The sequence below is a fragment of the Phoxinus phoxinus genome, assembly GCF_949152265.1.
Source record: "Phoxinus phoxinus genome assembly, chromosome: 16".
NCBI classification, from domain to species: domain Eukaryota; kingdom Metazoa; phylum Chordata; class Actinopteri; order Cypriniformes; family Leuciscidae; genus Phoxinus; species Phoxinus phoxinus.
The window spans coordinates 15299027-15311384 of NC_136891.1; the positions used below are offsets into that span (position 1 = coordinate 15299027).

General features: G+C 36.6%; 1 protein-coding gene across 16 annotated transcripts in view; it reads right to left on the reverse strand.

Annotated features, from left to right (window-relative positions):
* senp6a (SUMO specific peptidase 6a) overlaps window positions 1-3305 on the reverse strand; it is a 59839-nt gene extending 56534 nt beyond the window's left edge. For 7 of the 16 annotated variants that reach the window (XM_079584749.1, XM_079584747.1, XM_079584745.1 and 4 more), the window contains exon 1: window positions 2858-3280. In XM_079584749.1, the coding sequence (XP_079440875.1) occupies window positions 2858-2888 (31 nt within the window). In that variant the 5' untranslated portion in view covers window positions 2889-3280. Of the gene's footprint in view, window positions 1-2857 lie in introns of all 16 variants that reach the window. The other 9 variants (XM_079584741.1, XM_079584744.1, XM_079584738.1 and 6 more) reach the window with 7 other exon arrangements.
* Window positions 3306-12358: the final 9053 nt, after the last annotated feature.

Here is a 12358-nt window from a genome sequence, read left to right on the forward strand (position 1 = left end):
TTTTTGTCCTCCTCCGTCAGAAAAGCCCCTTTAAGCATGCGCGATGTTTCAGATAGTATGAAATGTGAACACATGAATCGGATATGGGTCACAATTGAAAGAACGTGTAAACCAACAGTCAAAAAAATCATATAGGCAACAAATCAGAATTGGGCATCAAGACCTGCAGTTTAAACAAGGCCTTAAAGTCCCTGTGTGTAGTCAATAATTTGATCCCTTAAAGGGTAACTAAACACTAAAACAACTTTTTTTAGTTAATGATCTGTAAGAATGGAGCTTCATAAATGCTGTTCATTGATTCGGGTAAATTTTTTTAACATTTGAGTATAAAGTGTTTTAATTTTCAAATATATGGTGTAAAAACGTCTGAGTGCTGCCCTCTTCAGGTTAAACGGAATCTCCTGAAGTAGGGGTACCCTGTGACGTAGGGTACTCTGTGACGGTACTCTGTCACGCCCTTGGTGCGAGCTCACCTTGGCAGCCCCTGGTATAAAAGCATCTGGTTCCGTCAAAACCACTGTAGCGAGTCAGGAGTTGGAAATTGGAATTACGAGTATTGAAAACGATCAGGATAGCGTATTTTAGCATCTAGTTAGCATAGCATTTATATAGTTATTTAGATTATTTCGTGTAGCCTAGGTAGTTAATTAGCATAGTTGTCAAATTTTGCATCTCATTTGGAAATCAAGGTCCCAGAGTCAGGAGGAAGAGAGGAGAGGCACATAATCCACGTTGCTTGAAGTCCAGTGTAAACCTGCACACAGTGCCAAAGCAACCAGTACCTAGTTTAAGGACCATGGTATCCCTGTTCTTAATTGGCCAGCAAACTCGTCTGACCTTAACCCTATAGAAAATCTATGGGGTATTGTGAAGAGGAAGATGTGATACGCCAGACCCAATAATGCAGAAGAGCTGAAGGCCACTATCAGAGCAACCTGGGCTCTCATAACACCTGAGCAGTGCCACAGACTGATCGACTCCATGCCACGCCGCATTGCTGCAGTAATTCAGGCAAAAGGAGCCCCAACTAAGTATAGAGTGCTTTACATGCTCATACTTTTCATGTTCATACTTTTCAGTTGGCCAGCATTTCTAAAAATCCTTTTTTGTATTGGTCTTACAAAAAAATTGGTTCTAATTTTCTGAGATACTGAATTTGGGATTTTCATTAGTTGTCAGTTATAATTATCAAAATTAAAAGAAATAAACATTTGAAATATATCAGTCTGTGTGTAATGAATAAATATAATATACAAGTTTCACTTTTTGAATGGAATTACTAGGGGTGTAACGATACCTTAATTTCACGATTCGATATATATCACGATACTGAACTCACGATACGATATTATTGCGATACTCCCAAGACATATGATAAAAGGTTAACAAAAAATGTACTGTTGATTAAAATGCTAACTTTGATATTACATTGTGGGTTTAAATGAACAGGTTTGGTGCTTGTAATTCAAAGACAATGGTGACACCAGAATAAAAATATTCATGATTCTGAAGCTGACCATTGCATTATTATACATTATAATCAACATTATATAGTAGTTTAATGTAGTACTGACACTAAAACTCTGAAAACATGATTTTTTTTCTTATACAGTAATTTCTATTTTGGGTGAACTATCCACGATACATATTGTCACTATCCACGATACGTATTGTTGCATTTTTGTATTGCGATATATTGTGGCACGATATATTGTTACACCCCTAGGAATTACTGAATTAAATCAACTTTTTCATGATATTCTAATTATATGACCAGCACCTGTATTTTAATATAGAAACTCTGGAGATCTAGAGGGAATGGGACTTGTGACTGAATGTGCATCAGGGAGCAGTACTGTTCTTTGTTTCAGCAGCAGTTTATGAAAATTTACTTTTTTTGTTCTTCGCTTTAATGCTGTAAAACTCAGTCATTTTTCCACCCAGGAGCAATGCATTTTTTTAGGTGTAGGTTACTGTATTATTAAAACATTACTGGTTCTGAGAACAACTTTTCTAAATGTTAAACTTAAAACCCAAACTCAGCAAAGACCTTCAGATTGTTATAGACAGAAAAGTGTTTACTAAATTGTTTATGGCTGTGTCCTATTACATGTTCTGCAGTGAACATGAATTAGCCTCATCTTTATACTTTTTTAAAAAGGGACCTTTAGATCTCCAGACATTTTAAAATATTTTAAAGTGCAAGAGCAGTCAACATAATGTACAATTTTAATTAATGCATTTTATGTATTTTGAATGAAATATGATACTGCTGATGACAACATAATATATTATTTTATAATCATTAGTATCAGAGAGGGAAATAACGGTATAATTTGTATCAACTGTAACGTTGTACAATGTATCACTGTATATTGAAGGGCCCACGATAAAACACTGAGAAACATGGCTAAAACATTTACAGACAGCGGTGATGAATGAAAATAGATAGTCTTGTTAATTGTTGATGCAAACCAAAATGAGTACATTTAGTGTTTTAAAGTCATTTTTTAATTCAATGATTTTACAGGTTTGTTTATCGTCTCATAGCATCAGGCCTCAGTTTGTTTTAACATTCATACACTGAAACAGACGCTTAAACAAGAGGACAGACCTTCAAACTGCACATGTGTAATACAATGCACATTAATTGAAGTATATCTGTTGTTTAATGACCTCAGATGTGTGTATTTTTTCTGTGTGAATGGAGCTGCTCGGTTAGCACGTGAGCTAGCAGCTAACACACACGGTGAAAACTGACGGATTATATTCACATTTCTACACGAACACAAGACAAACAGCTCATTAAAACACAATAAAGACAAATAAACACAAATGCATAAGTCTTTTGACTTACCTTCAATAAATATACTCTTTTTATGATTCATTTTGGTCCATCTCTTCTTCAAGCGTGTTTAATCTCGCGCACTGTACTCAAGCGGCTTCTGTCACTCCAACACTTAAAACGCTTTAATATTTCACATTTGATTTAATGTGTTCACATCCCAATCTGACTCAAATTCAGTATACGTCAAATTTTGTCGCTTTGTGCTTATCAGTCCACCTTCAGTCCAAATGAGCAGAAATCCAGCTGAAAACAGGATCAGAGTGAAAAATATCCGTCTTATTGCGGCGATAAAAGCTTATTAAGATAATTACTCGACCAGTGTGGGAGATTAAAATGCATTCATGAAAACAGTAGATTTTAAGACATTTTGTGAAACTCTGAGCGGTTAAAAGTGCATTATTCTGCAGCATGAAGAGCTATTGAGTCACTTCCGCCGAGACTTTTGTGCAATATCGTTAAGTAAAATGTCGCTAGTCATATTTTCAATAATCTATTTGCTAGTGCATTGATACATTTTTCTTAAATCTCAATATTTATCTAGAATATTAACATCATGGTGTGAATGGCCATAACGTTTTTTTTTTCTCAACTCATAATTATCATATCATATGATAAAATATTAAATCAATGTCTGAAATTTTATTTCGGCCTGGTTTCACAGAAAGGGCTTAGATCAAGCCAGGATTAGGCCTAAATTCAATTAGGACATTTAAGTTGCTTTTATATAGGTGCTTTAGAGAAAATAAATAAATAAATAAAAAACATTACTGGTGTGCATCTCCAGACAAAATGAACAATGGAACTGACATATTTTAAAATATGTCAGTGCAAGTGGCTTTCAGTTAAACAGCTCAGACACACATTTTAGCCTAGGACTAGACTCAAGCCTTGTCTGTGAAACTGAGGGTTGTTGTTGTAGACTGTAAAAAATAACAATAGCCTATACATTTTAATGTCCATGCATAATTTTGGGGATAGCTAGCCTATGTGTAGCTATGTGTAAATTTCAACACAACAAAATCAAAACTTATTTGTATCTATCAAACACCTGAAGAAGGTAATCAAGCAGAAGCTGGACATGCGGTGCATGACATCAGAGCTCCAGTTTCACCATGTCATATGATGTCACTATTCTCAAACATTATTAGCCTACATAAGCTGCCAAAAAAATAGAAAATAACAAGACAAGAATAGAGAGAATACTAACCTATAAAGTGTGAATGGATGCATTTCTGTGTACCATTGGCAAATTACAAATCTCCAAACACATGCCATTTAGAAAGGATGATAAAATTAGAATGCAGCATAAACACTAATTGATTTAAAACAAATACCAATAATGTAAAAAATATTGTGAGACATAGTGTATGAATATTACACACTGCAAACTAATAAAAACATTAGCATTTTTAAACAGTATCATTATTATTTGATATTAAAAAGTAAAACAATTATTCAATGACCAGATTACAGTTAATAAAATGGGACAAATTAGTCTGTATTTATCAATCTTGCTTCCTCCATTTCAGATAAATACACATAAATTGGATACATAATTTTTTTTTTAACAATTATTTACATTTTTTCTAATTAGTTTGTAATTGTCACAATTACTAATTTTAAAATAATTTAAAATTACTCATTTGAAAACTATTTAAAACTAATTTGTAACAATTAGTTATTTCCCTAACAGGAAATAAGATACAGATGACATCAAATATTTAAATTATCAAACATTTCTGGTAACATTTTACAAAAAGGCTCATTAGTTAACATTATTAACTACATTAGTTAGCATGAACTGCACTTATACAGCGTTTATTAATCTTTGTAAATTTTTGTTTCAACATTTACTAATATTTTATTAAAATCTTTTTAACATTAGTTAATGCACTGCGAACTAACATGAACAAACAATGAACAGCTTTATTTTCATTAACTATAACAGAGATGAACTACAGTAACAAACTAATAATGTTAACTAATGAACCTTATTGTAAAGTGTTACCACATTTCTCTAATTTCACCCAAAGGAGCTGCCAACCAATCTGTTCAGATGTAACTTTTTTACTTTAGCTATCGCAGAATTACACAGGATTGTGGTATCTGTAGATGCATCTGTGCTGTCCTCAAAATCAATCGGATGAAGGCATCTTTAGTACAGCTTTAAGGGGGAGGGGGGTGCGTGTGGGCGGTCATACCGGCAACATGGGAGAAGTGCCGGAATGCAAGAAAAGGTGCGTGAAGGACAATTCAGGGTGATTGGGACTTTTTGCCATACATATGTCCCAATCAACCTGACTTTACCCTATCTGTAAGTCACTTCAATGTTAGACTGACTCTCACACTTGGGAGCCTCATACACCTCTGATACTTTGAGAAAAGGCCAATGAAAACTGGCAAGAGGAATTTGCATTTCCACTCCCCCGGACATACGGGTCGGGTGTAAAAGGAGATGGCGGGCTTTCACTTATTCAGATTTGTTCTTCGGAGGCGAGTGGTTGTGATAAACGATCGCTCTGCCCATTTGCCAAGTTCGGCTGGATGTACTCTCTCTCCCTGTTTCCCTAAAAGAGCAAAACAGAGACGGAGAGTTTCTTTTTAAAGATGCTTTTCCACGTGTGTGTTTCTGGATGCGGTCGATATCCATTATCCTCAGACTGCCAATGTCTGCCTCGTGTTTTTGGGTCAAACCCACGCTGACAAAGCTTTCATGGATGGTTCATCTCCTCACTGAGCACGTTTACATGCACACCAGTACTCTGATAACTCACAAAAATCAGCTTATTGAAACAACCTGCTGTCCAGGTTTACATGCAAACCAATGCAAGTAACCTGTGTTTACAATACTTTATTAATAAATCAGGTTATTTCCCGGTAGTGACGCAAAAACGTAATCATTTGCGTATCTGAGTATTTCATTTCATTTGTTATGTCGGTTGTGATGTTAAATAAAGCATTAAAAACTGAAGAAGAGTATTGCAACATGTCAACGGTATACTTGTAGCTCATACTATCCTTTCATGCAGTTACACATGCAGCATTTTGACTGCATTTTGAAAGAGTGTGATCAAGAAAGAGTCTGAGTTTGTGATATATTACTGCAAAAATCTCGCTCAGTCTGAATGCGCTTAAATCCACAGTAAGGATGCTTTCCTGTCACATATAACACATGCGCACTTCAATAAGCTGAAAAAAAGCATGTTAATGCGTTTGTAACATGCTGGGCGAAATCGAAGTAAGGGGCAAAAATCCAGCTGTGGTGATCGGGTTATACTTAAGTGGTTTATGAATTTCCTCCGATAAAGGAAAACGGGTTAACTCGTTTAAATGATGATGTGCATTGATGGCTTATTAAGCATAATTGGGTTAGAACGTGCATGTAAACGCAACCACTGTGAGAACATGACCATTGCAAAGTTGCGGTCGAAACTCCATGCAATGCAATGCACGAGGCCATGACGGCAAGTGCTGAGGGCGATTTGAGGGCTACACAGGAGCATTCCCCCACGGAGCTGTACCTGTATACCCAAGTCAGAAAGGGCGGACAGGGTGTTCTATTGGTTCACAGTGCAAAGACAGAAGACCGGTTCAGTAATAAGAATAGATGATTTGAAGTTCGTTCTTGCCAGCCAAAGATTTTCAGCAATAGTCAGCAGGGTGGTCTTAGGCCTCATTTACACCTGGTATTAAAATGTGTTTTTTTGTAACGCTACATACAGGTGTAAACAGGGTGTAAAACGTTTTCAGCTTCCAGAAGTAGTCGAAAATGCATTAGACACAGATGTGGTTGAATGTCTTTAACCATCCACTCAAAGAAATCATTATCAGGACAGAAGTGATCGAAAGTGGACACAAGAGACTTAATACCAGGTGTAAACAGGCCCTTAGACTCTATTTACATCTGGTATTACGATGCGTTTCAGTCGATTCAGGTCACAAGTAGACAGTCCTGTTTACACCTGGTGTTTTAATCTGTCTCTTTTGTCCACTTTCAACCACTTCTGTCCTGATTTTTTCAGGGGAAGGGTCTATGGGCGGGTAAATGTTTGGGCTTTTTCAGATGTTTCAATCTAATGTACAAATAAGCTCACGCAATTTATAATGCGCCCGGAGACGACTGGAAAAACACACGCTTTAGTTTCTGCTCTGACAGACGCGAGACCAGCCGAACGCTGTGAGTGTGTGTTAGAAATCAGGAATGATGAGAAGAGAACATTGTGCTTGGTACGTTTTTCATCTTCAAACCAAACTTGGGTCTTCAGCCGACAGTTTAAATCCCGTCTGGCTAACGCACTCTTCCCATGTTTAGGCATTAGGTCAGTAGACGGAGAGTAGACGGTCTTTTGTGGCTGTTCAAATGCATTCGACCACATGAGCGTTTTCACTATGCAAGTAATCCAGTCAAATGTGTTTTCAACTACCTCTGGAAGTGTTGAAAAGTGGACAAGCTCAAAACGTGTTAGACCCCGTTTACACCTGTATTTAGTGTCGTCCACTTGTGATCCGATTGACCAAAACTTAATACCAGGTGTAAACCGGGCCTGGAGTGTCTGCCAGACTCCTTGACATCAAGTTCTGTGAGAGAGAAGCAAAGCTAATTGAACACATCTCTTTTAAAAGTTTCTGAAGAGAGGCTGGTCTGTAGTTCATCTGCTGTAGGATTAAGTGTTGTTTGCGTTTAGTTGTGGGGTTTCCATAGCCTACTTAAATGCAGAAAAAAATGGGAAAGTGGTCTTAGATATCTTGATCATGTCAGAGCAGGTTTGCCAAATCTCCTGTAGAAGGTGGGAGGGCATCTAGGGAGGATAATTTTGTAAATATTTTCCAAGTGTCTGAAGTGTTGCTGTTTATTTTGAAAGTAAAAGACCTTGGCAACAGAACACTAGGAAGAAGAGGACAGGAGAGACTGAAACTTGCTCCGGTCAGCTCGTGTCACTTCCCCTGAGCAGCTTTGAGCTTTGTTCCATGGTCACGAAGGGCATCTGTGAGCCGAGGGCTGGAGATGAGAAGACTAATACTGTCAGAGAGTATCAGCAGTTACATCAACATCAAGAGAAGAGAAGTGGTTAGTGGAGGGGGAGGGATGTCGAGATCACAGAGGAAAAGCCAGAGAGAGATCAGAGGCTATGGTGAAAAGAGACCAGAATTTCTGTGCACAGTAAAGCCTGCCTTGTTTGATTTGATTGGCCATCTAAATAATTTTGACTTTGATGAGAGCTGAGCATTAGTAAACACTCCCTCCATTACAAAAATGTCATACGTAAGAACAATTTTCTTTCCAGTTTTTATTAAATATTAAAGAACCCCTTGGACCCCTAATTCCTATCCTGTTCTGAGGACCTCCCACCACTGCACATTTTGTATAGCTCCCTTAATGGACACACACATTTGTGTACAAAATCCCCCTATACCCTTAAATAGGGCACTATTGGAGGAGACAGCCATTTGTAGTGGTCTCTGAAACCATAGTGGACGTTATCAAGTGCACTCATTCAAACCCATAATGCACCGCAATAATGAGTGTAATGTACATTCAATGGCTAGAGAATACCCATAATGCACAGTGAGAGTCACATGTCGAATCGAATTCCCTTGTCCGACCAGAAAAAGCTGAATCATCCATCCATCCATTTTCCAAACCGCTGGTCCAATGTGGCCACAGCGTAATATCATACAGGTATAAATTCATTTTTACTTGATTGTTAAATTGTTTAAGTTAGGTTTATACATGCTAGTTCAAGATAAATAGCTGCAAGTTTGCTAAGTTTTAGATGATTATTAAACTGCAAACACAAACTATGCAAAAACAGCAGCCTTTCTGGCGCACTCTGTCCGAATTCACTCACACGTTTTCATTCACTCCTTCAAGTAAACTATATTAGGAGTAATGTAGGGAACAGTGCATGAGGGTATAGAGGGCGATCTCGAACACAGCTCGTGTCTTGCAATCTCTTCTAATGAGCTGGTAAGAGTCAGATTTGTTAGATGAGGGAGACGTATAAAGGGTGCGTCAAATTTTTTATTTGAGCAACCTTATTTCCTTTCTTAGCTGAGCTCCACCGGCCTCAGGATGCTCCGTCATTCCTCTTTCTTCATCTCCTTCTGCTGCAATTAAAGAATTGAGATGTCCTTCAAGATGCCTGAGATCGATTGGTTTCCGGGTCACGGGCTGGAGGTCAGAGGACGAGGAAACATCACTTTGAGTATTGAGAAGCACCCAAAATATGCAGTGGATGGGGATTTTAGGGTAGCCTACGTTTACACGGCAAAGATATGCCGTATACAGTCGACGCCATTGTCAAAACGATCCCCATTTACACTGATCCGCAAAATAACTAAAAATGCTGTATTCTGCTGCCAGGTCATTAGATGGCGATGAAACACTACAGACTGAACACGTAATACGCATGTGCATGACGTCGTCGACAGAGATTTTGCGTTTTTGTTGTTTACATGGAGACCGTTCTCAAAAACTTGCTCTTTGAAACACGTTTTCAAAAGTTGTCGTGTAAAGCCCCAAAGAAGCACTGAATTACTTTATCACGGGGGTTCCCAATCCTGTTCCTGGAGATCTACCTATACCTGCAGAGGTCATCAGACCCTGATCCAGCACACCTATGGTCAAGTGCTCCTGAAGATCTTAAACAGCTGCTTCAGGGTAAATGCTTATCTTTGCAGGAAGGTAGATCTCCAGGAACAGGACTGAGGACTGATCTAAACTGTTCTGGAGGGCAGTATCCAGCAGAGGGCGCTGTCAATGTGGAAATAAACTTAATTGGCAAGAATTGAGCTCTTGACACTTTGTAGAGATGTGACAATAAAGTCAGTGAGATATTTTATTTTTGAAGGAAGATTCGTGTTCACAAAGGCTGCATTTGTTTGATGAAAAATACAGTCAAAAACAGTAGCTAATATTTTGAAATATTGCAGGATTTTTCAGGATTCTTTGATGAACAGAAAGTTTGAAGAACAGCATTTGTTTTATATAGATGTTTTTTAATTGTAGAAATACATTTAATGTCATGTTAGATAATTTTAATGTATCCTTACTAAATAAAAGTACAAAAAACGTTTCTTAAAAAACCGTTTCTTAAAAAAAAAAAAAACCTGAAAGTATTTTACACTGAAAGTGTGTTTTACATATACACTATTGTAGGCCTCATGACTTAAAACATACTTGTACCTCTATTTGAGTTTGAGTATATAGAAATTCATTAAAAAATTGTACAATTATTTAAGAGTTAACTCTTAAAAATAATGAATATAAATGACACATTTCACCATATTTTTCTAACGCCATAATTATGATAATATGATACAAATTGCAAGAAAGATGTGATTTACATATTTTCATCAGTTTGAAGTTGGATATGATTATTTTTACTTCAGCAAGCACAAAATAAATCGGACAGGTCAAACAGATCCTCCCAGGTGCAGATGAATCAATGAACAACATGAACAGTAGGAGGCAGCAGAGAACATTCAAATCATATGGGAATAATCAGTATATTATACTGATGTCATCCTAAATGTCATCCTGTGTGTGTGAGTGAGAGTAGTTATAGGAATCTTTATGCAACATCACACCTGCAGCTGAACTAAAAAATAAACAGCCCTTATCATCCTATCATTGTAAGTGCTCAATACAAAATTCAAATAAATACGAAATATCTCAGAATCTGCACTATTTCAGGGCTTAACTTTCTAATCTTTGTACTAAGATTTCCTTGCGTCGAGATGATCAATGATAACATGATCATCAGCTTCTATCTATCTTCTCAACTCAAGTGGATGTTGTGATAATATAATAATTAATTTGACCAAAATCTTCTGAAATATTTTCCATTTACTTTTTAGTCAAATTGTTAAACTGATCATATTTGAACATCCTAATTTATGCAAGGAAATCTGACCTTTTGTACAAAGAAGATAACATGGTCAGTGTCACAGAATGAGTGACTTGGAAATAGTACTTTTTCATTTGATGTCCTAACGTTCTTGTTTTACATTTTTCAAACACTAGTCCTGTTTATTCAGAGGTTAAAATGGAAATAAAATATTACTCTATTCTGCCATCTATATGGTGTACAAGCTATTGTAAACTTACTAATAATAGATCTAGCTATCTAGTACTATTTTACATGTAAATGTCATTTTAAAAATATTACATCCAGGATGGTGTTTGTCTGTTTTGTGTGTGCTTGTTTAGATATGTGTGTATAGCACAGCAGTGGGGTGAGTGTGTGTACGTCCTGTCCACAATAGTGCCCCTCTCATAGACAATGAGGCCCGGCAGAGAGCGGCCTGCGCTCCATTATACCCATAATCCCCATGGTATTGTGCTCCGCCGAGAGAGAGAGCGAGAGAGACAGAAAGAGAGAAAGAGGGAGGAGGGACAAACGTGAGCTCATCCTAAACAACTCTCATCCAGGGTCAGATTCACAGAGAGACACAAAGAGAGAGAGAGAGACAGAGAGACGGGAGAGAATGGTGGAAAAGAAACAATCACAGAGACACGTTTGAAATGAAAGAGATGGACAGGAAATAAAGGTTTCAAAAAAAGAGGTCAAATAAAACTAAATTTTTACACAAGAAAATATGAGATGTACTTGTACTCGCCACCCTGATGTGTGTGTTGTGGTTGCTTTGTTACTGTTGCAATGCTTAAGTTAAAAAGTTGTGGCTTTACACCTCTTGCTTGACAAGAATATAGCTTGGGTTCCTAAAGTGTTTTTGATTGTTTATTATTTATCTAAATTAGTTTTTTTTGCTCATTTGTTAATTTATTTATTTTTGTGAATTTGCCGTCTCTTTTATCTCTTAGCATATAAATATGGTCACAGTTAATCTGATTACTGTCTCTTTAAGAAGGTTAAGTGCATTAGACATATAACACTGAAGACACAGCACAATCCAGAAATTTCTTTTGAGAACTGGCAAGCTCTCATGTTTTTAAATATACTTATAATTAAATATTTGTGATGCAGTTGCAGTTTAGTATATTCAATAATTAATATACAAATTATTAATTTATATGTTAACTTTAAATAACAAACTACAGGTACAATTATAGTCAAGTACTTTACATGTGAGTAAGTTTGTCAGTACATCAAAATAAGTGTACTTCTTTAAAGCAAGAAAAATATTACCGGTATATGAAACATGATTTAAATGTTCTTCAAAATAAAACATTTAATTTTACATTATTAAAAGGTGCACTTTAGTGTCATGAAAGTCAACTTTTTTGAAAGTGTAGAGTTTAAGTATATTGGCCTTTTATTAAATTAATATTACATTATTGTCACAGTTATGTTCTGTTTAGTTTTCATTTCATGGTTTCCCCCTGTTTCTGTCAGCCTGAGTTTTCTTTCATTTGTTGGTATGGTTTTGGATTAGTTACACACCTGTTCCTTGTTTCGTTAATGATCATTCCCAGAGCATTTAAGCCCTCTGTTTTCTGAGTTCTGCATCGTCAATGCCATTGTTAAGTGTGTAGTGTTTGCTTAA